General features: G+C 45.4%; 1 protein-coding gene across 2 annotated transcripts in view; it reads left to right on the top strand.

Moving 5' to 3' along the window:
- Nucleotides 1-22,628, top strand: part of myo5aa (myosin VAa) — a 38,857-nt gene that overhangs the window by 10,771 nt on the left and 5,458 nt on the right. The window contains exons 3-36 of one of the 2 annotated variants that reach the window (XM_062561822.1): nt 47-218; nt 559-703; nt 1,615-1,771; nt 3,106-3,249; nt 4,681-4,762; nt 5,614-5,721; nt 5,890-5,996; nt 6,250-6,515; nt 6,671-6,752; nt 6,846-6,986; nt 7,993-8,118; nt 8,867-8,950; nt 11,661-11,816; nt 11,924-12,021; nt 12,142-12,228; nt 12,659-12,767; nt 12,915-13,126; nt 13,279-13,435; nt 13,687-13,926; nt 14,023-14,271; nt 15,050-15,143; nt 15,226-15,371; nt 15,636-15,749; nt 15,853-15,987; nt 16,256-16,312; nt 16,470-16,697; nt 17,127-17,135; nt 18,024-18,124; nt 18,289-18,345; nt 19,855-19,935; nt 20,997-21,195; nt 21,616-21,681; nt 22,121-22,214; nt 22,298-22,447. In XM_062561822.1, the coding sequence (XP_062417806.1) occupies nt 47-218; nt 559-703; nt 1,615-1,771; nt 3,106-3,249; nt 4,681-4,762; nt 5,614-5,721; nt 5,890-5,996; nt 6,250-6,515; nt 6,671-6,752; nt 6,846-6,986; nt 7,993-8,118; nt 8,867-8,950; nt 11,661-11,816; nt 11,924-12,021; nt 12,142-12,228; nt 12,659-12,767; nt 12,915-13,126; nt 13,279-13,435; nt 13,687-13,926; nt 14,023-14,271; nt 15,050-15,143; nt 15,226-15,371; nt 15,636-15,749; nt 15,853-15,987; nt 16,256-16,312; nt 16,470-16,697; nt 17,127-17,135; nt 18,024-18,124; nt 18,289-18,345; nt 19,855-19,935; nt 20,997-21,195; nt 21,616-21,681; nt 22,121-22,214; nt 22,298-22,447 (4,453 nt within the window). The remainder of the gene's footprint in view (nt 1-46; nt 219-558; nt 704-1,614; nt 1,772-3,105; nt 3,250-4,680; nt 4,763-5,613; nt 5,722-5,889; nt 5,997-6,249; nt 6,516-6,670; nt 6,753-6,845; nt 6,987-7,992; nt 8,119-8,866; nt 8,951-11,660; nt 11,817-11,923; nt 12,022-12,141; nt 12,229-12,658; nt 12,768-12,914; nt 13,127-13,278; nt 13,436-13,686; nt 13,927-14,022; nt 14,272-15,049; nt 15,144-15,225; nt 15,372-15,635; nt 15,750-15,852; nt 15,988-16,255; nt 16,313-16,469; nt 16,698-17,126; nt 17,136-18,023; nt 18,125-18,288; nt 18,346-19,854; nt 19,936-20,996; nt 21,196-21,615; nt 21,682-22,120; nt 22,215-22,297; nt 22,448-22,628) is intronic. The other variant, XM_062561821.1, reaches the window with a different exon arrangement.

Below are 22,628 nucleotides of genomic sequence, written 5' to 3'. Positions count from 1 at the left end.
CTGTTACGCCTCTCCTGTTTCAATCTGCTTCCTCGTTCGTCCTCAGAACATCGAGCACAAGCTGGACCCCAAGACCAAGAACCTTCCTTACCTGCGTAACCCCGACATCCTGGTGGGCGAGAATGACCTCACAGCACTCAGCTACCTCCACGAGCCGGCCGTGCTGCACAACCTCAAAGTCCGCTTCATGGACTCCAAGCTCATCTACACTTACTGTGGTAGGAACAGATGCCATCATATCGCACTCAGTCCTAGAGGATAGCATGCAGTAGATCTTCATTCAAGAGCATGGATACACAGCATCAAATCACCACTTGCACTATATTAGTTGTTTTTTTGCCTCAAATACAAAGTTACACATGTAATAACGTCCACTTTCTGAAGTTGTGTACGATCCCTCTCTGAATTTAAGATATTGAGAACAGTTCAGGGATTCAGAACCATCTATTTTGAAGATAAAGTCCCTCTCAGTTCGTAAAGCTGCATCTCAGTCTCTCACCTGTTCGACGCGGTCCCGGTTGCAGGTGAGCTCACGTTTTGCCTCCGTGTGTCTCGCAGGAATCGTCCTGGTGGCCATCAACCCGTATGAGACGCTGGGTATCTACGGCTCGGACATCATCAACGCGTACAGCGGTCAGAACATGGGAGACATGGACCCACATATCTTTGCTGTGGCCGAGGAGGCTTACAAACAGATGGCCAGGTTTGTGTGTGTGTGTGTGTGTGTGTGTGTGTGTTACCTGAGGAGTCTCGGCCCTGGTCTCCTTGTTGCTCGGCCCCTTCCTCTCGCTTCTGGGTTTGTAGGTCAAAGCTGAGCCATAAATAGGCCGCTGTTGGTCTCACCGTCTCTCTTGCTTTTTTTAATGCTGCTTCTGTCCGTGGGAGACAACCAGTTGATATCTGAGGTCTCATTTCTGTCCTGCGGGAGTCTATTTAAAAAAAACACACAGACACATGCATGTACGCTTACAGTACTCTATCCCAAGTTTAATCAGCACTCACAGATGATGAAGGCAAAGAGTCGCTTGACTCCACCGGTGGGGACCCTAAATTCAATGTAGTGCTGTCCAATCTCAGTGGAGTTATGACTGTTGACTGCTCAGCCCAGGTCGCCTTCTGTCACCAGCTGAATCCACCGCCTCAAGATCTATCATGTGATATATGTACTTCAGTTTATGGAATTTTCATATATAATTTTTTTCATGTTGTTCATGTTATTCTTTCTCTAAAACTAACTATATGAAAATAATATGCATAGTATACAATTGTTAAATAGTTTCTATACTGAGGGGAGTCGTTAGAATGAGAAGACCGTGTCTGGGTTCCAGACGCTGCTGCCTCCTCAGGATTTTAGTGGAGTTCTTGTGTGCAGGGCAGGGGACTAATAAGGTGTGTTAACACCTGCTCTCGCTGCAGGCACTTAATATGTTTGTTGATGATTTCATCCGACACTTTCTATCTGCCCAAGCCCTACCTCAGGCATTTTTTGATGTCCTGCTCCTAATTGTTGAACCTCCCAGAATGAGGATGCATCTCTGCCATCACCCTCATGATGGCTACTACTTCCTTTTGTTTGTTGTTGTTTTCTTATTCATTCTTTGTTTGATCCGTCAGGGACGAGAGGAACCAGTCGATCATTGTCAGTGGGGAGTCCGGAGCAGGAAAGACGGTGTCGGCCAAATACGCCATGAGATACTTTGCTACGGTCAGCGGCTCCACCAGCGAGGCCAACGTGGAGCAGAAGGTCTTGGCTTCCAACCCCATCATGGAGGTGGGAAATAGGAGGCTGTCTGTCGATCGAGACCGTGGATCATTTACAGTTTAATCTTTAATCTGACATTTCTTAACATTGAAATATGAATTATTTTAAATAACTCATTATTCACCACCCACATTCACTGAGCTGATTTAACTTGTACAGCCAAAACATGAAAGGTATTTGAATGGCTGGGTAAAGCTCTGCATCGCGTTTCCCAATCGTTTATGTGAAGGCACTTGTTTCCTCGGATCAACCACTGAACAGTGTATTCACAAGCTTAGTCAGTTTGCGAATGATACGAGCTTAAGGTCATTACGTTTGCCCTCCGCTCTTATCTCGCTCTCGTTCTGTGGCATTTACTTCCTCCCTTGCCTTCAGTTCCTCCATCATACCAATTTCTGGCCTCGAGCTGCTCTCCACTGCGATAACACCGGCCTCCTCCTTCACTGTGCGTGTTTTGTATTCCATCCTTTCGAGTCATGAGGACAGAAGGGCTTGGAGAGCTCCCCTGTGTCCATATGCTTCCTCCCTCCCTCCTCCTCTTCCTCCTCCTCCTCCTCCTCACCCTGTCTGTCCTTTTACAACCGCTCTGCTAACGTCGCTCCTGTTCCTCCCGGCCGCAACTTTCCCCCTCAAGCCCTTCGGAGACCAGCCGACGGAATAAATAGTAAAGCTTTCTCTTCCGTCGCAGAGATGTGGATTTTTACCTGGAGGAGAGGACGAGGGTGGACTGTTGCATCAGAACCCCTTTACGATATTAAAAAACCTGTGCGCAAGAGCGTCGGTGCGTAGTGTTTACGTGAGTTTGGCTGATGCAGTACACAGATTGAAATACCGGCTGAAAGGCTCCTTGTCTGCAGTGAAAGGCTGTGTGTTTGGCCTTAACTCAGCAGGAACCCTCATTGCTCACACACAGAATTTAACTCTGTTCAAGCCGGCTGCTTGAAAAGCTGCAGGCTTGTTGTTTTTTTAGGAGCCCCACCCGTCTCCCAACAATTCCTCAAAGGGGTCATTGATCAATGCTGTTTAATGATCTAAGGCTGCTAACCTTTAGTCTATTCGTATTTTGGGATGGTCAGTAGCTCAGCAGAAAGGTGAAGTGATTTTTAAACCAATCAGAACTAACCGTAATCTTATTTTGGGTTGTAAGCCACAGTATGACATTGTGGCTCACTAGTTTTTGGATCATGTGTGCAGTACTTTTGAGAGCCAGGCTAGCTGTTTGTCCCTTATTCTGGCCTTTGCGCTAAGCTAAGCTAACCACTTGCTGCCGTCAGCGTCACCTGTTGTGCTATCCCGTCCAAACTGGAACCACGTTTCTTACTTTTTGATTTTCTGTCCCTCAGGCCATTGGAAATGCAAAGACCACCCGAAATGACAACAGCAGTCGCTTCGGGAAATACATCGAGATCGGCTTCGACACGCGCTACCGTATCATCGGCGCCAACATGAGGACGTATCTGCTGGAGAAATCACGGGTGGTGTTTCAGGTGACCAAACGTGATGCTCATACCTTAACGATCGCAGTCTGTCGCCCTCCTGCCTCAACCATCACAAACCCACGCACAGAGTTCGCATTTGTAAATATTTCAAGCAGTAACCGCTTTGGCCGCCGTCTTTTCAAACTTGCTTTGGAATGGTGGTTTCCTTCTGTCATTCACTCCCGGTCGTTGATTGTACATTTTGTTCCTGCTGGAGGGTCATTCAGCACGCTCCTGATCATGGCCATGAATGCACACAGTTATTCAGCTGACGTCACACTCTGGAGTCCTGCAGGGTTGACATAGTTTCATTCATAGTTTAGAATTTGCGATTTGTAAATGCAATTGTTATGACTACTGTACTGAAACATTCAGGGTTTTTTGTCCATTGGCATTAAAGTGATTGTACGGTAGCTAAAACAAGTTATATCTTACGGTCTAGTTTTAACACCTTCAAACAATACAATAGTGCGGGTGAGTTATCTCACTACGGGGCACTGTCTGACCCCACAGCTCCCAACACAGTGACCTAGAAGTTAAGACGCACACGAGACAACACAACGTTCCCGCTTCCATTCCAGGCAGGGACCATAAAGTGATGGTAACCCCCGGTTACAGCGTCTGAAATGTTGGCCTCAACCTTCGTGTGGTGTCTGGCCTTGGTGTCCTTTAGAGAAGAGTAAGAATGCGGCAATAACTTCCTTCACAAAGAGGAGGAGGAGTAGGAGGAGGAGGAGACAAACGATACATGTGTTACACCGTGTGACAGCGTAGCCCCCCCCCCCCCCCCCCCCACCCCACCCCCTCGCTACCTTTCTTTTTAGTGTCAAAATCTTTTGATAATGATTTAATCAGTGCTCTTTTCTGGTCTCCTATAGATATAATTTTATATCTATTTACAGCATTAAATGTGCTTTTTTATCGTTATTGTGTATTCAGCAGTAGGTTTGCTCACTGGCAGAGTCGGTAGGCCAGTGTCTGGACAAGGCAGCATATTTCAACTCTTGGCTCACACGCATACACACAAAGACACACACACACACATTCTGCTGTCTGTGCAGCACTGTTGGGGAATGAGGATGTAAGTGGAAAGCGTGATCACCTTCCCCTCCTTTTCTCACATGATTGACTCCGGTGCCACCCATTCATAGGTGTGTGTGCATGTTTTAAATTCTAGCAGCAGAATAGAGGGCATATATTTGTTGATATGCCCTTTGGCGAAGCACTGAATCACCAACCGTTTCCGTGCTGTGTCCAGATGTTATACTGTCAATCCAATTCAAAGCCCATGTGATTATACATTACCCACAGATGTATGGTTTTCCCGCAAGAAGCCATGTTGAGAAAAGTCTAGAATAAATGACTTACATTTTTTAAAAAATGCAATATATGTGTGCGTGCAGCGTTCACCTATGAAATTATCTTTGTGCTTTGTTTTAGGCTGACGAGGAAAGGAATTATCACATCTTCTATCAGCTCTGTGCATCATCCCATCTGCCTGAGTTCAAGATGCTGAAGCTGAGTAAGTGTCATACACGTTTTCCTCCATCCACATGCGTGCGCACACACACACAGAGCAGCACAGCTAACATAAACTCTACATTCCCACAACTATAAGTGATTACAAAAACAGTAGCTTGAAATAAGAAAAAAACAGCTGAATTGAGAGAGCGCACCGAGTGGAAGACCTCAATGTTCAGCTGCAGTGGTTCCCCCCCTCCATCGCTGTAAGAAGTCTTACCACAGTTAGATGTCTTAAGAGCGCTGACTGATCAGATTTTATATCGCTTTAGACTTATTAAACATATTGACTGTGGTTAAACAGGCACTCAGCCCCCCCACTGTGAGCCTGCACCTGCTCATCCAAGTCATGGGATACACACACACACACACACACACACACACACACACACACACACACACACTGTTGGCACTGTCACTTACAGCCCCCCTACAAACACACACACACACACACACACACGCATGCACAGCTGCTGTCTTTCTCCTCTCCTGCTGACTTCCTGGCTCAATAAATGGGGTGGTTGTCACAGTCGTGTCAGTGCCTCTTGTTGCCAGGAAACAAGCCACGTCTTAATTCAGTGTGAAGTGTGCATAGTGAAACAGATTGTGCGAAAGTAAAGCTAACATCATTTTTACATAGATGGGTGGTTGATTGTCATAATGTATGATTGACACAGCTACCCATAGCTCATCAGAAACAGAATGTTTTCTTAAATTACCTTCCATGCATAAAATCAGGTACATTTAAAGAGGATGCTGTGAGAGCACATTTGTATCCACGGAGCACCAGGGAAAAACTGCACATACTGCATGTTTTCTGAAGTGATTCACTGTCTCTCTTTCACTGCTCAGGCAGCGCAAACGACTTCTTGTACACCAGGCAGGGCCGGAGCCCGGTGATCGACGGCGTGGACGACACAAAGGAGCTGTCCTCCACTCGAAAAGCCTTCACATTGCTCGGTAACCTCACACAGAACCTCAAGCAAACATTCAATTATGACCCGGTGCTCTAATATATCTTAAGACAACTCAACACTGTAGACCAGCTGTATAATAAGAAAACACATTATTTAAGGTTTAATTTTACAGGTCTTTACAATTTTCGTATGTGTGTGTTTCCCCTTGCAGGTATTAATGAATCCAATCAGATGGGTTTGTTCCAGGTCCTGGCTGCAATTCTTCATCTGGGGAACGTGGAGATAAAGGACAGAGACTCAGACAGCAGCGTCATTCCAGTGAGTAGAATATTAATGCTGCCGTTCAGATTGCCAGCGAGACGAGCTGAAACCGATAGCTTGATATCCGCCGTTCCGCAATGGCCTTTACTAGACATAAATCTAAAAATAGATAGGTTGGGCCAGTTAAAGCTGAGGAACAAATCACTGTTTCTCAGTTGTGCTTCTTGTTTGAAATGAGGAAATCCATTTATTTACCAACTGACATCGTGTTGGGTATTTCCTGGTAATGATTCAAATCTTTTCACTCTAGCCCAACAATGGCCACCTGACAGCATTCTGCGATTTGGTGGGCGTGACCTACCAGGACATGTCTCAGTGGCTGTGCCACAGGAAGCTGAAGACGGCCACGGAGACGTATATCAAGACCCTGCCCCGCCTGCAGGCCACCAACGCCCGCGACGCGCTGTCCAAACACATCTACGCTAAGCTCTTCAACTGGATCGTGGAGCACGTTAACAAAGCCCTAATCACCAATTTTAAACAACACTCCTTCATCGGGGTCCTTGACATCTACGGGTATGTCCGTGCATTCGTGGGTGACGTTTTAAATGTCACTAACATGAAAAGAGACATCATAGTGTACAACGTGGCTTAATACACCAGTAAAGTCTATTCCACTGACGTTATTTGCGATGTTCAAGCGGCACGTCTTCTCTGTTTGTCCCCTCAAGGTTTGAGACATTTGAGATCAACAGCTTTGAGCAGTTCTGTATCAACTACGCCAACGAGAAACTCCAGCAGCAGTTCAACATGGTGGGCAGCGCTCCCTTTACCCTGTGGACACATATGAAGATGTGTTTATGCAAGTATTAGCCTCATTCCCCACTCGTGTGTGTGTTTGTGCAGCACGTGTTCAAGCTGGAGCAGGAGGAGTACATGAAGGAGCAAATCCCCTGGACTCTGATTGACTTCTACGACAATCAGCCCTGCATCAACCTCATAGAGGCCAAGATGGGCATCCTGGACCTGCTGGACGAGGAGTGCAAGGTGCCTTTAAAATAATTTATTGTGTTGCTTTGTTACCGTTTTTTATTGGATTTGGCTCTGTGTGTATAGTGATCTTTTATAGTTTTTATAGTGAGTCTAAAGAGAATGAGGCTTTATGCTTCTGTTTGACAAGAATACAACCTAAGCAGACTGGTGAATCTGTCTTTTAAAAGCGTCCGCATCAGCACCAAAGCCGAGAATGTACAGTTACATGAGACCTGATGTTTCTTTAAAACTGTTTGTGGATTAAAAACTTTGTCATACATGCATACAAAAAGTAAAGTAAGTCCGTGCTGCAGCTGGAGCAGGAATCATGTGGGTTGGGTGAACTTTGCAGTGAAAACTGTCCACCAGTTCACACCCACATATTGATTTACATTAGTATTTTTTATTTATTTTACAGTAAACCTCAGTGCCTACCACACACACACACACACACACACACATGACCCGAGTCTCCCAACTCCTACGTTCAATAGTTCACCTGCCGACGCCCAGCATACACAGTCACACACATACAAACTCAATGGACGGATCTTACGTTTTTACGTAATGTCTGGGTGGAGCTGTGGTTGAATGTATGTGAAATGTAGGAGTTATCTGAGTTATTATTCGGGTGGCAGCCAGTGTAGATTAAAGGCAGTGCTCGTATCTGTACCATCAACACAGCTCAGCCAGTTCACTAACAGTGCTGACTAATCTCTCTGTGGCTCTTAAGCACTGCAAGGTCATTTTACAAGCTGTTGACATTTGAGGTGGTCCACATTGCTGACATAATTAGAGGTTAACGCAAACACAAAATGGACATTTAGTTTGACTTCGTGGCAAAGAAAAATCAGAAAAGGTGTCCCCATGCGCTCTACAACCACCAAAAAAAATCCCTTGTGAAATGTGATGCAATCCAATAACAAAGTCTTAATCTACTTCTAATTTGTCTTTCAGCATAATTTTTGATCAGGTGGTTACATACTTATTTTCTTACTGAGGTTTCCTCTGTGTGTACCAGATGCCCAAAGGTTCCGATGATTCTTGGGCTCAGAAGCTCTACAACACCCACCTGAAGACCTGCTCGCTCTTCGAGAAGCCACGCATGTCCAACCGCGCTTTCATCATTCAACATTTCGCCGACAAGGTGGGCCGGACTCTCGTTGTTTTATGTCTGCAAACTGTTTGTCATAGTAAAAGGGGAGTTATATTCTTTTTTTGTTTAAGTTTGACATTAAAAGGTGAGTATCTGCACATAGAACATGTAGGGAGGCTGCGGTTATTTTTGGGATGGCTGGAGCATAGCTTTTTATTAAATCATGGTTGTTTTCACATAAAAAAATTTAAAAAAACAGTACTGCATTGAAATGCTTTGAGTGTGCATGTGTTTGAAAGTGTAATCCGCTTTAGTGTTTCATATCCTTTAAGGAGGTGCTGTATTACACAGTGTTATTTTTAATGTCTGTTTTAAGAGCCCCACTATAAGGTTACAGACCAAGTCAAGGACTAATGCAGTTAGATATTTCTGACCAAACATTTGAAAAGATTACGGTTGATGTATTTAAAGGCTTTTGCATCTCTGCCTCAGTGGTGGATATAACACCAATAGATGGAAACACATCCCTTTTGAGCATTAGCATTAGCATTGACAGTGAATACACATGTCTTTGATTTAGATCCGTTAACTACGCAAAGAGCCTATTTATCGTTCATCATTATTGATACATTTTTCTATATATGTATATCTTTTCCCTAATATGCAAAATGAAATAAACCAAAACCAAACCTGTTCCTTAAAAAACCTGCACTAGTAAACAAAAATAACGTCCTGGATGGCTCCCAGTGAAATGCCCTCTGTTACTTTTGTGCTGTGACACTCTGTTGGTGTCGAGCAGGTGGAGTACCAATGTGACGGCTTCCTGGAGAAGAACAAGGACACAGTGAATGAAGAACAGATCAATGTGCTGAAGGCCAGCAAGGTGAGGAGTACAGACGCAACCCCGCGTTACGGTTACGTACGTCCAAAGCAGAGAGACGTTTCAACACATCAATGCACGAAGCGTCCACTGAGATCAAAGCCCAAAGGCTGCTGCTCACGGGGAGCTGTGGAGTCTCTGTGGGGGGAAATAGTCCTTTGTTTATTGACCTGATCCCAGGCGAGCAGCGCCATCCCGTGGCCATGTGGAGGTAGTGTTGACGGCAGAAATGATGACGAATGCTCCATCCGGGAGAATTATAGCCACACAGGTTTAAAAATAAAGATGATTGTGGATTGTCAGTCAATATTGTGCTATCAATATATTGTTGACATTTAATGATATATTTTGCACAATATTGCCCAGGCTGTTTATTCTAAATATATTCAAAAAGGCCCTTGACCCAAATAAATTAAATATTATCTAGTAGGGATAGTCAAGTGTGTGTTGATGGGTGTTTGTGTTGGTGTGTGTGTGTGTTTAAATCTTTGTTTAGGCTCTGTTTCTTGAAGCTGTTTGGGTAAAAAAAAGCCCACAAACACTCACACACAAACAAACTATGATGTTGTGTGTTTGTCCTAAACTCTCAAAATGACCCACGAATGTTCTCTTATAGACTTCATCAAGAGCAGAATTGGGTAAGGGTTGAAGTATTGTCTGCTCTAACCTCTAACTCAATCACTTAACACAGGCACAGACACACCTACATACTCATGGACTCAAGCATAAATGTTGAATGGAAATCAGGGGATGAAAATAAATGGAAAATAAGGCGCTCTAGTTTTAAATTAACTCTAATTTTTTCTCGTGTGTGTGTGTGTGTGTGTGTGTGTGTGTGTGTGTGTGTGTGTGTGAGAATGCACACGTTTTCCAACTAACGGACTCTTTGAAGACTAAAATGTCACTTAAACTCAGACGATCAGGTTGTTAAAGGGCTAAAAGTTTATCCAAATTATCTAGACCTCTTCAATCCTCTAAACCCTAAACCCTAAGCTAATGATCCTCCATTGCACAGTAAACATTCTGTGTGCTCTACTACAGCGACTATTAGCGAGTTGAACCAGGAATTCAATTTATAAGCTCTGATACATGTTTACATTTTGGCTTTGTTTCTCCACTAAATAATTTGGGCCAGTGTGTACTTTATTAGCACTCAAATACCAGATTGTATAAAACTTTAACTGGCGTTCCAAGTGTTTACGTTATTCCAGCGCTGGTTTCAAAGAGTAACCCGCATTGCTCAAACAAAGGAGACATGCAATACACATAGGAGTCTCTCCCATTCATGCAGACGGCTGCTCGCAAGTCCAATCAATACAGTGCTTTGGAGAAATGCCGAATGCAGAGATTTCCAATGACTCATTGCAACCCAGGAATCTGAGCAAGATTTCTGCAGATTAAATTCCCCCCACGTGGCCGTCTACCCACCCAGACACGCTTTATACCTCATGCAGGCTTCCAGCTCGGTGGAGATGCATCCCAAAGTGTTATGGGCAGGAAATCCTCATGCCATCACGTCTGGTCAATCCATTTCAACCTCATCATTAGTCCGCCTGTTTGTTTTTATTGTGATGGGGGTGATAATGATTGTTGAACCTGGGCTTGTGGGTTTCCTTTCCTTTTAATGTTATTGTGTTTCTTTTGTCACTGTGTCTCCATATGTTGTCCATGTATGTTTGGTTCTGTCCTCATCATGACAACCCCTCCCTGCCAGCAGAAGGTAAACAGAGGCGTTCTTACAACGCCGGTCCGCCCGTAGCTCTTCTTTTTCCCCTCCTTTTATGTTTCCTCCTTCTCTATCTCTCTCGGTCACTGAGGCATCATCACTCTAACGGCACTGATGAGATTTAAGTTATGTGTTTTTGTTTTAATGCATGGGGAGCACCAACGGCACTCAGAGAAGAGAAAAGAGGGCTGGAGATAAAATAAGAGGGACATAGGAAGGAGGATATTTTTTTTTACATTTTCATGTCCTGGCGAGAGGAGCAGCATGGCAACGCTCTGAGTGCAGCAGGAGGACTGCAGATAGCACAGCATCCTCCTCATGTACCCTCAGTGCTATGTGCAACACGACACGTGTGTTTGTGGGTTTCATACCGCATGGCAGGACAATGCCATGCAGTCATATATGGCCACTCCGTATTTTCATATATGACAAAACATAACCTTTCGTTGTCTTCCATTGGCCTTTTTAAAACACTGTAACAACTCTCTTACTGTGAGTAAGTTTAACAAACGCTAATCAACAATTCAAGCCACAGCTACTCGCTCATCTACTCAAACTATCCGGCAGACTTTCCGCCGTCTTCGTGTGAAAATGTTGAACTAACTCAAAACATCTCTGCACTCGATTACTTAACGAGATAACCAGATTGCTTTTGAAGCAGGCATCAACAAAGTGGTTTTAGTAACACAACTTACGCAGGCTTGTGGCAGATGCTCCATGAAAGCTGTGCTCATGCTTCGTACGGCTTCATGCACAAGGTGGAGAAATGCATACGCATGCCAGGAACTGTAATACGAGGCTGTTAAAAACCAAATTTATCACCCATAAATATATTTTGTGGTTGAAGCACTGAAGCTTAATTTAACAGTAAGTATAGAGGGAAATTCTTTTTTAGTTGACTTATTATTCAGTAAATCACTATTGCCTGCGGTCTCTAATGCCGCCCTCAGCAACTGTGTTTGACTGTAAGCGGGCTGCTTTCCCCAGTTTCCCCTGCTGGTGGAGCTGTTCCACGACGGGGAGAAAGCCATCAGTCCCACTGGTCAGGTCCCCGGCACCGGAGGCCGCACGCGCCTCAGCATCAAACCTGAGAAGGGCCGCGAGAAGAGCAGCAAGGAGCACAAGAAGACTGTCGGCTGCCAGGTGTTTTTACAGCGCGTGTCCATGATGATGATTAGCCACAGACACATTTCACAGAGTTGAGTTTGAAGCTACAAAGGAAATGATGGTGACAATTGTCGTCTCTGTAGTTTCGTAACTCGCTGCAGATGCTGATGGAGACTTTGAACGCAACGACTCCGCACTACGTGCGCTGCATCAAACCCAACGACTTCAAGCTGGCCTTCTCGTGAGTCTTCCCCTTCTTTATATGTGAAAAACACAACATTTGTTATATACGGGTAAATATATTCGCTCGGCACAGGTGTAATTGATAGAAGCGACATGTTTACTGTTGTGATGTTGGCAGGTTTGATCCTAAACGCGCGGTGCAGCAGCTCAGAGCCTGCGGCGTCCTGGAAACCATCCGCATCTCTGCTGCAGGTTTCCCATCCAGGTACAGAGGCCCCGTTTCCACTAGACTGTCTGGTGTCGGATATGTGCTTCAATTATTCCGAGCGGAAGTCAAATGCCCAGCGACCCTCCGTGTCAGAGTCGCCTTACAGATGTGTACAATGCGACCAGCCAGCCAGCTTGGTGCATTTTAGATTAATATTGAAGACTGTAGGATTTGAACAGAACTCTAGGAAAGCAGAGAAAAACAGTCTTTGGGATTTAGTTGGAATAAATCACCTTTTTGGTCATTCTCATGGAAATGTTATAATTTGACACCACAAACATAAATCGCATCATGACATAGAGCTTATTTACCTTACTGAACCCAAACTGCAAAACCAACCTTGTTCCTTCTTTGCAAATTCTTCAAAAACCTCAAAAATGAACTGAAACAAACGATAATATTAAAATGTTTACACCCTGTGTCTCAGATGGACGTACCAGGAGTTCTTCAGCCGATACAGAGTACTGATGAAGCAGAAGGACGTGTTACCTGACAAGAGGTTGACCTGCAGAAATGTTCTGGAGCATCTGGTGCAGGTCGGGCTCTCTGGGTTTTTACCTTAACGTCAGGGATAAATAATGTTCATAAATAGGATTTGCTCTGTACACATTTAGCATCATCTCACAGAGTGGATCCTTCTGTCTGCGTCTCACTCCGGATCTCTTGCTTCTCTTTTCTTTCAGGACCAGGACAAATATCAGTTTGGAAAGACCAAGATCTTCTTCCGGGCTGGCCAGGTTGCTTACCTGGAGAAGTTGAGGGCGGAGAAGTTGCGCGCTGCCTGCATTCGCATCCAGAAAACCATTCGCTGCTGGCTGGCACGCAAGAAGTACCTGCGCAAGCGCAGCGCTGCCGTCACCATCCAGAGGTTCACCAGAGGGTACCAGGCTCGCTGGTGAGTCAGTCGATCCGGACTCACAGCTTCCCGTTGGCCATTAAAAACGGAACAATCGCACGCAAAGATATTTGAGTCCTTGTTACGACCTAAGGTCTGAATTTCAGTTCACTACTTGTCCGTTGAGTCCCGTATATCTTTGGTCTCCTCAGCCTGGCCAAGTTCATGCGTCGCACACAGGCGGCCACCACCATCCAGAAGTACCAGCGCATGTGCGTGGAGAAGAAACGCTACAGACAGAAGCAGGCTGCCGCTCTGGTCATGCAGACAATCCTCAGAGCTTACATGGCCCGGCAGAAGTACCGGGCGGTAAGACGCTCATCGCAAAATGCTGCAGAATGTATTCAACTTAACCTGAGATCCAGCTTTCAGTTCTATACCAGAAGTTATTGACTTATCCGGACTTGCTAACTGACCTACAAAATGCTGTAAAAAGCATTACACTCATTACACGTGTGAATCCTCAGTAAGGATCAGTGAAATTGGAAAACAACTATCTTACTGAACTTGATAAATGCAAATAGAGTCCTTCTCACTGCCTGCTTCTCCTCCCTCTGCAGTTACTGCGGGAAAGTAAGGTGGTGATCATTCAGAAACGCGTCCGTGGCTGGTTGGCTCGCTGCTGGTACAAGCGCTGCCTCGTCTCCCTGGTCTACCTGCAGTGCTGCTTCCGCAGGATGAAGGCCAGGCGCGAGTTGAAGAAGCTGAAGATCGAGGCTCGCTCGGTGGAGCACTTCAAGAAGCTCAACAAAGGCATGGAGAACAAGATCATGCAGCTGCAGAGGAAACTCGACGAGCAGGTGGGTTGTTCGCCCCGACTTCTGTATTTTATTATTTAGGTGTTTGGGTTCCCTGTTTTATCCGTCCTATCCCCCACCCCCCCCCCCCCTCACCAGAACAAAGAAAACCGACTGGTCAACGAGAGGCTAGTCGGTCTGGAGAACACCTACACAACGGAGAGCGAGCGGATGCGTGGCGAGCTGAGCCGGCTCCGAGGGGCGGAGGAGGACGCCAAGAACAAAGGCCACCAAGTGACCTCGCTCCTGGAGGAGCTGGAGAAGCTGAGGAAGGAGCTGAGTTCCACACAGAAGGAGAAGAAGACCATCGAGGACTGGGCGCAGACCTACAGGAGCGAAATGGAGAAAGTAAGGGGGTCCACATCTGTACCTATAGACGCTGTGGTCCAGGTGCTGCTTGGTGTTAAATGTTGTCTGTAGATGCCATTTTCTTCGAACATTTTTATGGATTTAGAGGTTAGAATTTCAAGGGAAATTTACTTTTTGCTTATATAGTCTCATTAAAACCCATCTTAGTTTTCAGAATTTCAGCCCACTAATTTTTTTAAAAGGTCGCTAGAAAGTGCTCCTGACTACTACAATGTCACGTAGCGTCCTGAAAATGTGTGTGTGTGTGTGTGTGTGTGTGTGTGTGTGTGTGTGTGTGTGTGTGTGTGTGTGTGTGTGTGTGTGTGTGTGTGTGTGTGTGTGTGTGTGTGTGTGTGTGTGTGTGTGTGTGTGTGTGTGTGTGTGTATACATCAAGAAATGTATATCGAGAAATATGGATATTGGCACTAGAGGAAAACGGTTGTCCCCCTTAGGAGCCAGAGCACACCAGGTTGAAATGGTCCCACGGTGGGGTCAGAGGGCGCAGTTGCCCCGGGGCAGGTGAGCAGAGGAGATGGAGTAGTGTGCTAGTAAGGTAGCTACTGAATGTTTGAGTACTCCGTTGTCCTATCTTTTAAGCGTTAGGAATCGCAGTAATGTGTTAGATGTGGGAAATAAATAGATCAGTCACATTTAGTCCTGTTAGAATCAACTGTGTTGAGATAATTCCTGAACTGGTTTCGCACAACATGTTATGATTAAGGATCCTTTCTTAATTTGTGTGTTTCTGTGTGTGTGTGTGTGTGTGTGTGAGTGTAGATGGTCTCGGAGCTGAAGAATCAGAATGGCTCGTTGAAGAAAGAGAAGGACGACTTGAACAGGTTGATTCAGGAACAGAGTCAGCAGATGACAGGTATGAGAGCGTCTCAGCCTTCAATCAGCCACCTGGTCATGAGGAGACTGAAACAACACGGCGTGTTTCTTTATTTATTCAGAGAAAATGGCCCGTGCGATACTAGAGGAGACTCAGCAGCTGAAGACCGATCTGAACGAGGAGCGATCTCGCTACCAGAATCTCCTGACGGAGCACCTCCGTCTGGAGGAGAAATACGACGACCTGAAGGAGGAGATGGTTTCCTCGGTGAGGAACACAAGCACACACACAATCAATTAACTCACTTATGAAAGTCATTTGACATCATTTAAGTCTTAAGTTCCAACATTGAACTTTAAAAACACAGAGACAACAAATTTATTTGAGCCATTATTTTATATTTTTTAACATCAGATTTGCCACAACCACAGAAAGCAAATTATTTTTTGGATATTTCACAACTATCTGAACTCCAGTCCATTGTTTTTTTTTTTTTTAAGTAACGCTTTTGTTTCACCCTCTCGTCTGTAGAACGTCTCCAAGCCCGGTCACAGGAGAACAGATTCCACCCACAGCAGCAACGGATCAGAGTACACGTACAACTCCGAGTGCACCGAGTTGGAAGATGGTTCCCGTGCCACCGAGGTGAGGACGTTGGCATAAAGTAACGTCACATTATTCGATTGGACGACGGGGGGGGGGGGGGGGGGGGGTGTATGCTCAGTCCTAACCTCCCTCTCTCCTGCAGGATGTGACACGAGGAATCGACACCTCGCTGACCCTCAAGCTGCAGAAGCGTTTAACCGAACTGGAGCAAGAAAAGCAGTCGCTGCGCAACGAACTGGAAAACAAAGAGGACCAGTTCCAGCGGGCTAGAGCCAGGGTACCCACACCCACCTATCCAAATGCATAATATTAACACTTATTAAACACCTCCTTAGCAGCCTCATTTAAGCGGTTTAACACCGGAATGAAAATATAAACGTATACTTGGATTGCACTCATTGAAAAGCTTTCTGAAACTATGCGCATCATTTGTTAATGCATGTTTTTACACAGAAAAAGGAGAGTTTGTTTCAGTTCTTATTCCATACAGAGTTCATCACTGTCCGTAACACCTTTTCATCGCCACGTTTTCCTGCTTGTTTCAGGATGACGTAGAATTTAAAAAGGCTCGTGGGGCAGAGCTGGAGTACGAGTCCCTGAAGGTAAGCTAGGAGAGGAGTAGAAAGTAGAAGTGCAACACTGGCACCAGTTTTCTGCATTTTTTTCCAATAATGACTTGATACAAAGCCAGACAACTCATTTTATTACGGTATTTCCTGCCTCGTTTCTCGCTAGCTGTCATAACTTTTTACTTCTCAGCGTCAGGAGCTGGAGTCAGAGAACAAGAAACTGAGACATGACCTGAAGGAGATCAGGCAAAGCCTGGTGGGTAACGCAGCCACGGGCGCTGGGGCTCCGGGCTCCCCGGCCTACAAGGTGGTTCTGGAGCAGCTCAACGCCTCCTGTGAGGAGCTTGAGGTCCGTAAGGAGGAGGTGCTGATCCTGCGCTCCCAGCTGGTCAGCCAGAAGGAAGCCATGCACCACAAGGTAGAAGAACATTTAACCGCCTCTGTTTTCTCGGGGCTGAAAGAGGGAAAGTTCATCCGTCACCACTGCTCAACTGGACATGATCCACAGATCTTAAAGAGGGCCAATAATCCTCGATATGTAAATAATCATTTTTCCATGTTGCTGTTGTTTGTTCACTAAATGAAGCTAGATTGGGGTGGATGTCTCCTGCTGGACTGCATCCACCTTCTTACATTTGTGTGTTTCTGCTTCTTTGTTTGTCTATTTATGAGCACAATACCCCAAAGAAGCACTAATGTCTCAGGCCAAAATCTATCATGGTCTAAAGATCCCAAGATCTTTTATTTGTGGATTCACGGTCAAATCACGTTATTATGTCTATATTGTTTTCACTGCACCGTCTGTGTCTAACTCCACCTTCTCTATTCCATCCATGCTTTCCCACAGGATGAGAAGGTACAGTTTAAAAAACTGCATCATGCATGAGTGTGTGTGTTGCATGTAAAACCTCTTGGGTAAGAAATCTGATCCAGCAATCACTTTTATATTTCATCTTGGTGATCGCACGCAGCAGGACCACTGCTCCTTCACTGCTAGATACAAAAAACAGCTGTATTTCTATACGTTTATTATTTTGCACCTGCAGTTGCTCAAATATGTTCTTCTGGGTTTAACTATAAACCAAAGAATAGAGAAAACATGTTGCAACAGGGTTTACTAGAGCTTTCTCTTGGTTCCTTCCAAAGTAGGAATATCATAGGTGACCAAATTGCTGTCAAACGAGAAACCAGAAAGCTGTGACATAAAAACATGAGATCAGTGTTCTGGGGGGTATTACAGTGGGTAATAATTATTAATGTTTGACCTACTAAAGACATACATCGTGACTGTTTGTCTGCTGCGTCCTACTGCGGCTTCATGGATGCACAGATATTCTGGTTCCCACTCTGTCATGCTAATAAATAAGCCCCGCCCTCACATCAAGCCGTAACACAGCGGTCACATTAACCCCTCATCAGCTGATGCTCAGCACCTCTTCAGGCATCTTGAATGCCTGAATAAAATGCTCCGGCTGTGAAGTGACGTTCCCCGTCGACTGGCCGCCGCCGAGGCGCTTGACGGCCTGTCACCATTGCGCCTCGGAGGCTACGAGCGGCTGGTGATTGTCAGCGTGAAAGGACGGTCGTAGCCGGTAGGGACGCAGGCACGAGGTCCCCAACGCACAGCCTGCACGCCCGCGGCCTGTCCTCAATAGTTCACCTCGACTGTAGGAAGCTGTTGCTGCTCAGCCGGCTCGCTCTTTTTCTCATTTATCCCCTTTCGCCTTTATTTACCTTTCTCTAGGAGACCATGACCGAGCCGTCCGTCTACGTCGAGGATGTGTCGAAGCTGAAGGACGCGGGTGAACTCAAGCAAGCTTACGTGGGCCTCAAAGACACCAACAGGTACTTCCGCGCGGCCCCTTTTCCTCCCAGTCTCCAGGTGTCCACATTCATCAAAGTAGAATTCACCCGGAGCAGGCGACTCAAAATGATCTCCCCGAGCTTTGGCTCTGACACCGTGAAGAGGTGTGCGCGTGTGTTTGTGAACACTGCCTTGTCCTGTGCAGATCTCCTAGGTTCACGCGTAAGCCGCTGGAAGTCAGCGATCTCCTGAGTAGGCTGAGGTAACCAATGAGACGTGGCCTGAGCATGCGTGGCCACAGCCAAGTTGAAACTGCTACTGATGTTACTCAGGCTGAAACGGCTGACTACGTTGCAGTGCTGATGAAGGCTTTGGTAGCGTTATGCGTTGCCTTTTCTGCCCCTAACTGCATGTGGAGGAAAGACGCAGCACCCATGTACCGTGGAAGGTGTTCTAACAGATTGTGTTTACCAAGACTTTTGGAGTTAGGTTTGAGGATTCATAGGTCTGCATGGGATGTTATGAATCAGCATGTGCTGAGAACAAGATAAAGATACATGGACATGTTGAAATAAGCTGCGATCTGTTTGTGGAGATGCTGCAGAGCCGTGTTTACAGAATATGCGGCATGAAAGCATGCACATGTCATGTAATCTTCAGTTATAGCAGGTCGGATGTAGCTCTGGGAGGATTCCTATCTGGGCTTTATGGAATGAGTTCTGCATAAATCCTGCATGAAAACCCATTTGTGTTCTTTGTTTGTTGATGCAGAGATGCACAGCACACTTACAATGAATTGAATGATCGATACGCTGATCGTTCCTGCATATCGATCATTCCGTCATGCTGTCCACAATTTTTTTTTGTTCCATTATTCTTTTTTAAAATGTGTTCCATCTGATTGTTACCCAAAATGCTGCACACACATTAGCATGATGTCAGTGTGAATACACACGTGATAGTGTACACAACCGCAGACCCATTCGCTGTTACTAAGCAACAATGTGGCTGTACTTGCATACATACAAATACACATAGAACACTGTAGTGCTGAGGGAAGCTCTTCACTTTAAATAATCCGAGTTCCCCCAAACTCTGTGCTGTGCATCACTGCCTTTATACTTTTCTTTATCCCATGATGCTTCTTTTGTTGCTTGTAAAGCTTCTTTGTTCACACACTAATATACAAGTTCACAGTGGAGAGTATTTAGTACACAGCAGGCTACATTTGGACTATTAAGGACTCCACCACTGAATGCACCTTAAAACCAGAATCTGAATCTATTAAAATAACATAAGTCAGTTTTGGAGGTTACTAAAATATTATGTAAAGTTATTAATAGATTAAAAACCACATTAAAGTATAGAACGTGTCCACTTTTATTTCTGTGGTTAAATCAAATAAATTAAAGCTACTGAGAGGGACTTTCATTGTGTTTTGATTTTGATGGTGCCTGTGGACAAGGAGGCTTTAATTTCCAACCACCAGAGTCCCTTTAGAAAACCTCTCAAGTACAATGTGCTTGTGTATGTCAAGTAGAAGCATCAGTGTAGCATTGAGAGTTTTTTTATTTATTTTTTTATTACAAGTTCCTCTTAGTCATTAGAAGAAGCACGAAGGTTCCACATAAGCTCAGATTGGACAGTGTTCTTACATGCACATATGCAGACATATTACACAAGGCCTGTTACTGTTGTCTTGCACATCTCTTTCCCCATCCAATCCATCCCGCATTTTTCGTGTTCCTTTTGTGTTGTGTTTGTCGGTCAGATCTGCCGCTCCAGACTTCCATAAGCTGAATGAGGACGGAGAGCTGTGGCTGGTTAATCAGGGCTTAAAGGAAACCATCAGGTGGAACTGTGTTTTTTAACACGTGTGTCATTATTTTCTTAGCTTGGTTTGCCTTTTATACAGGAAAGAAGGTGTGCTTCTGTTTTCCCTCATTCACCCCTTTTCTCTCACGTCTTTGACTTTATTCTTAGGACATGTTCGACTGCTTGTGATTTGGTTGCTGTTACTTAGTCCTCCAGACTAGTTAGGAACAGCCTACTTTATTTTTCATGCCTTTGGCCCCAGACCTCATTAGGTGGGCCCTACGAGGCCAGAAGAATGAATAATTTGGGTGTTATAGCGTTAGCATATCATCGATTCTAGTGGGGTGACAACTGATCATTTGCCCAATTGATGTCATCCCACTCTCTTCTGACGCAATTCTTCAGTTGTTTCTTAATGGGTAGTCGTTAATTCAAGTTTTTAATTAGATATTCTCATTTTATTTATAAGAAAGTGCTGCAGAGATTTTGTTTAACAACTGATCAGTTGTGTTTTTTACTGTCATCTGACATAAAGAAAGTCTTGTTCCTGACACATTTAACATAGTTCCTGAGAGTTGTTCACAAACTCCTTGATCCCTTTATGACATCTTTTCTTAATCCACAGAGGGGGAAAAGAACGTGAGAGACTTTTTGAGCATTAAGACGTAGTAATGGTTAATGTTAGTTCACTTATACCTTCTTCAACTGAACTGAGATAGTTTAAAGCTAACAAACTCATATAAAGAGATTGTAGCCAAACGGTATCCGCTCTACCGTGCCAAGCCTGACCATAAGGTCATTTGAGAATGTTTTCAGAGAAGGCCGGACTCTGGGCTGCTGGCCGTGAGCGCGCAGCATGCTGCATCACCACATTGTGGTGAAAAGTTCATTATCTTACTGTTTTTGGTTATTTTACTGACACCATAATGCTGGTTTCTTTCTCCTCTTCTTCCATTGATGCCCTTTCTCTTTTTATTCCCTTATTTGTCTTCTGTCCTACTCCATCTTTCCTTTACCTGTCACATACCTCTTCTTTTTCCCTCCTCCCTTCATCTTCTATCTACCCTTCTTCCTTCCCCCCACCTCCCTCCCCCACAGGCTACTGGAGCACCAGCTGCAGACTCAGCGGAGAGGTTACGACAGCGAGGTGGAGTCACTGCGCGGCGAGCTGCAGAATGTCAAGGAGGAGAACAACCGGCAGCAGCAGCTCCTGGCCCAAAACCTGCAGCTGCCACCGGAGGCCCGAATCGAAGCCAGTCTGCAGCACGAGATCACCCGGCTCACCAACGAGAACCTGGTAGGCCAAAGCTCGCGCAGAGACACCTACAGGTGGAGGTGGAGCGGTAGCCGCGACCTCAGTGAGCGTCAAAGTGCACTGGGCAAAGACTCTCAGAGCCTTTAAACACAGTATGCACTCTAGCAGAATCCCCCATATAGAGGAAGCAATATTTTATACAGGGTTATGGTTAAGAGGTGAGACCATATTATTACATACACCCAAAAATAGATTTAAAAAAATCTTCAACCTCATTCAACCTCATTTTTCTTGGTTGTTGCCACGTTTGAGCCTTGTTTTCGCATACTGCCCCACATGGCGGGAAATACGACATGTTCGGGTCTGTCGTCTCCTTTCCACTCAATTACCCACAAAAACTGCAACAGAGACACACACACACACATACACACGCTCATTTGTGTGGACGGTGTCACCTGACAGGAACTCCTGGCTGAAGACCCCACAGCATCCCGAGAAGCTCGAGTCATCATTTTACGACGGATGGTTGTATGTAGAGTGTGCGTGCGTGCATGCAAGTGTGTGTTTGTGCGCTTGTGTCGCAACTAACTCAGGGTGTGTGTTTTGAATGAGCGCTGAATGTCGCTCTAACTCTCCATGGCGGCGCTCTCCTAACTCACAGCGGAGCAGCTCTGCACCTTTTTCTTGTCCCTAACAGCCGGCGAGTCCTGTCCCTTCTCTTCCGCTCAAAAAGCAATCGGCCCAGCAGCTCTCATGTTGATTTTAAATCTCCCCACGCCTCCTCTTTATGTCTCTGTTGTTTTGTTCCTGAGATGTTACTAAATGCCAAAGCCAACCGCTGACGTGCAGACGCGCTGGGATGCTTCTATTTAACGCTTGGATGATGTGAAGTCGTTTGTCCTCACTCGTCTTTTATTTCTCTTTGTATTTGTCTCTCTCCATCGCTCCGACGCTCGGCCCGTTGCAGGATCTGATGGAGCAGCTGGAGAAGCAGGACCGAACCATCCGCAAGCTCAAGAAGCAGCTGAAGGTTTACTCCAAGAGGATCGGCGAGATGGGGGGTACTAAGACTTGAGAGTCCGCATGTGTCTGAGTGCTACGGGACGGGACACCGACTGACTTTTGTGTCCTGTGTGTCTCCCAGCGGGTCAAACCGAGGGACAGACGTCTCCGGGACAGATGGTGGACGAGCCGATTCACCCGGTCAACATTCCTCGCAGGGAGAAAGATTTCCAAGGGATGCTAGAGTACAACAAGGAGGATGAGCTCAAGCTGGTCAAGAACCTCATCCTGGGTAAGAAAAATTACAAAAAACCTCAAGAGAACCAGAACCTCATCAAAAAGCTTTGTGACGGCCACATTCACAGTTTCTACTGAAAATCTCAAGACCATCTGTGGGAAATGAAGCTTTGTGTTGACTTCTCTTCCTAATGTTCCCCTCGGTCCATCTGTGAACTCTGAACTGCTCCTCTTGT

Source organism: Pungitius pungitius, chromosome 4, assembly GCF_949316345.1.
Source record: "Pungitius pungitius chromosome 4, fPunPun2.1, whole genome shotgun sequence".
NCBI classification, from domain to species: domain Eukaryota; kingdom Metazoa; phylum Chordata; class Actinopteri; order Perciformes; family Gasterosteidae; genus Pungitius; species Pungitius pungitius.
Note: the sequence above shows the minus strand (reverse complement) of the source record. Positions and strands in the feature narration are given on the sequence as shown.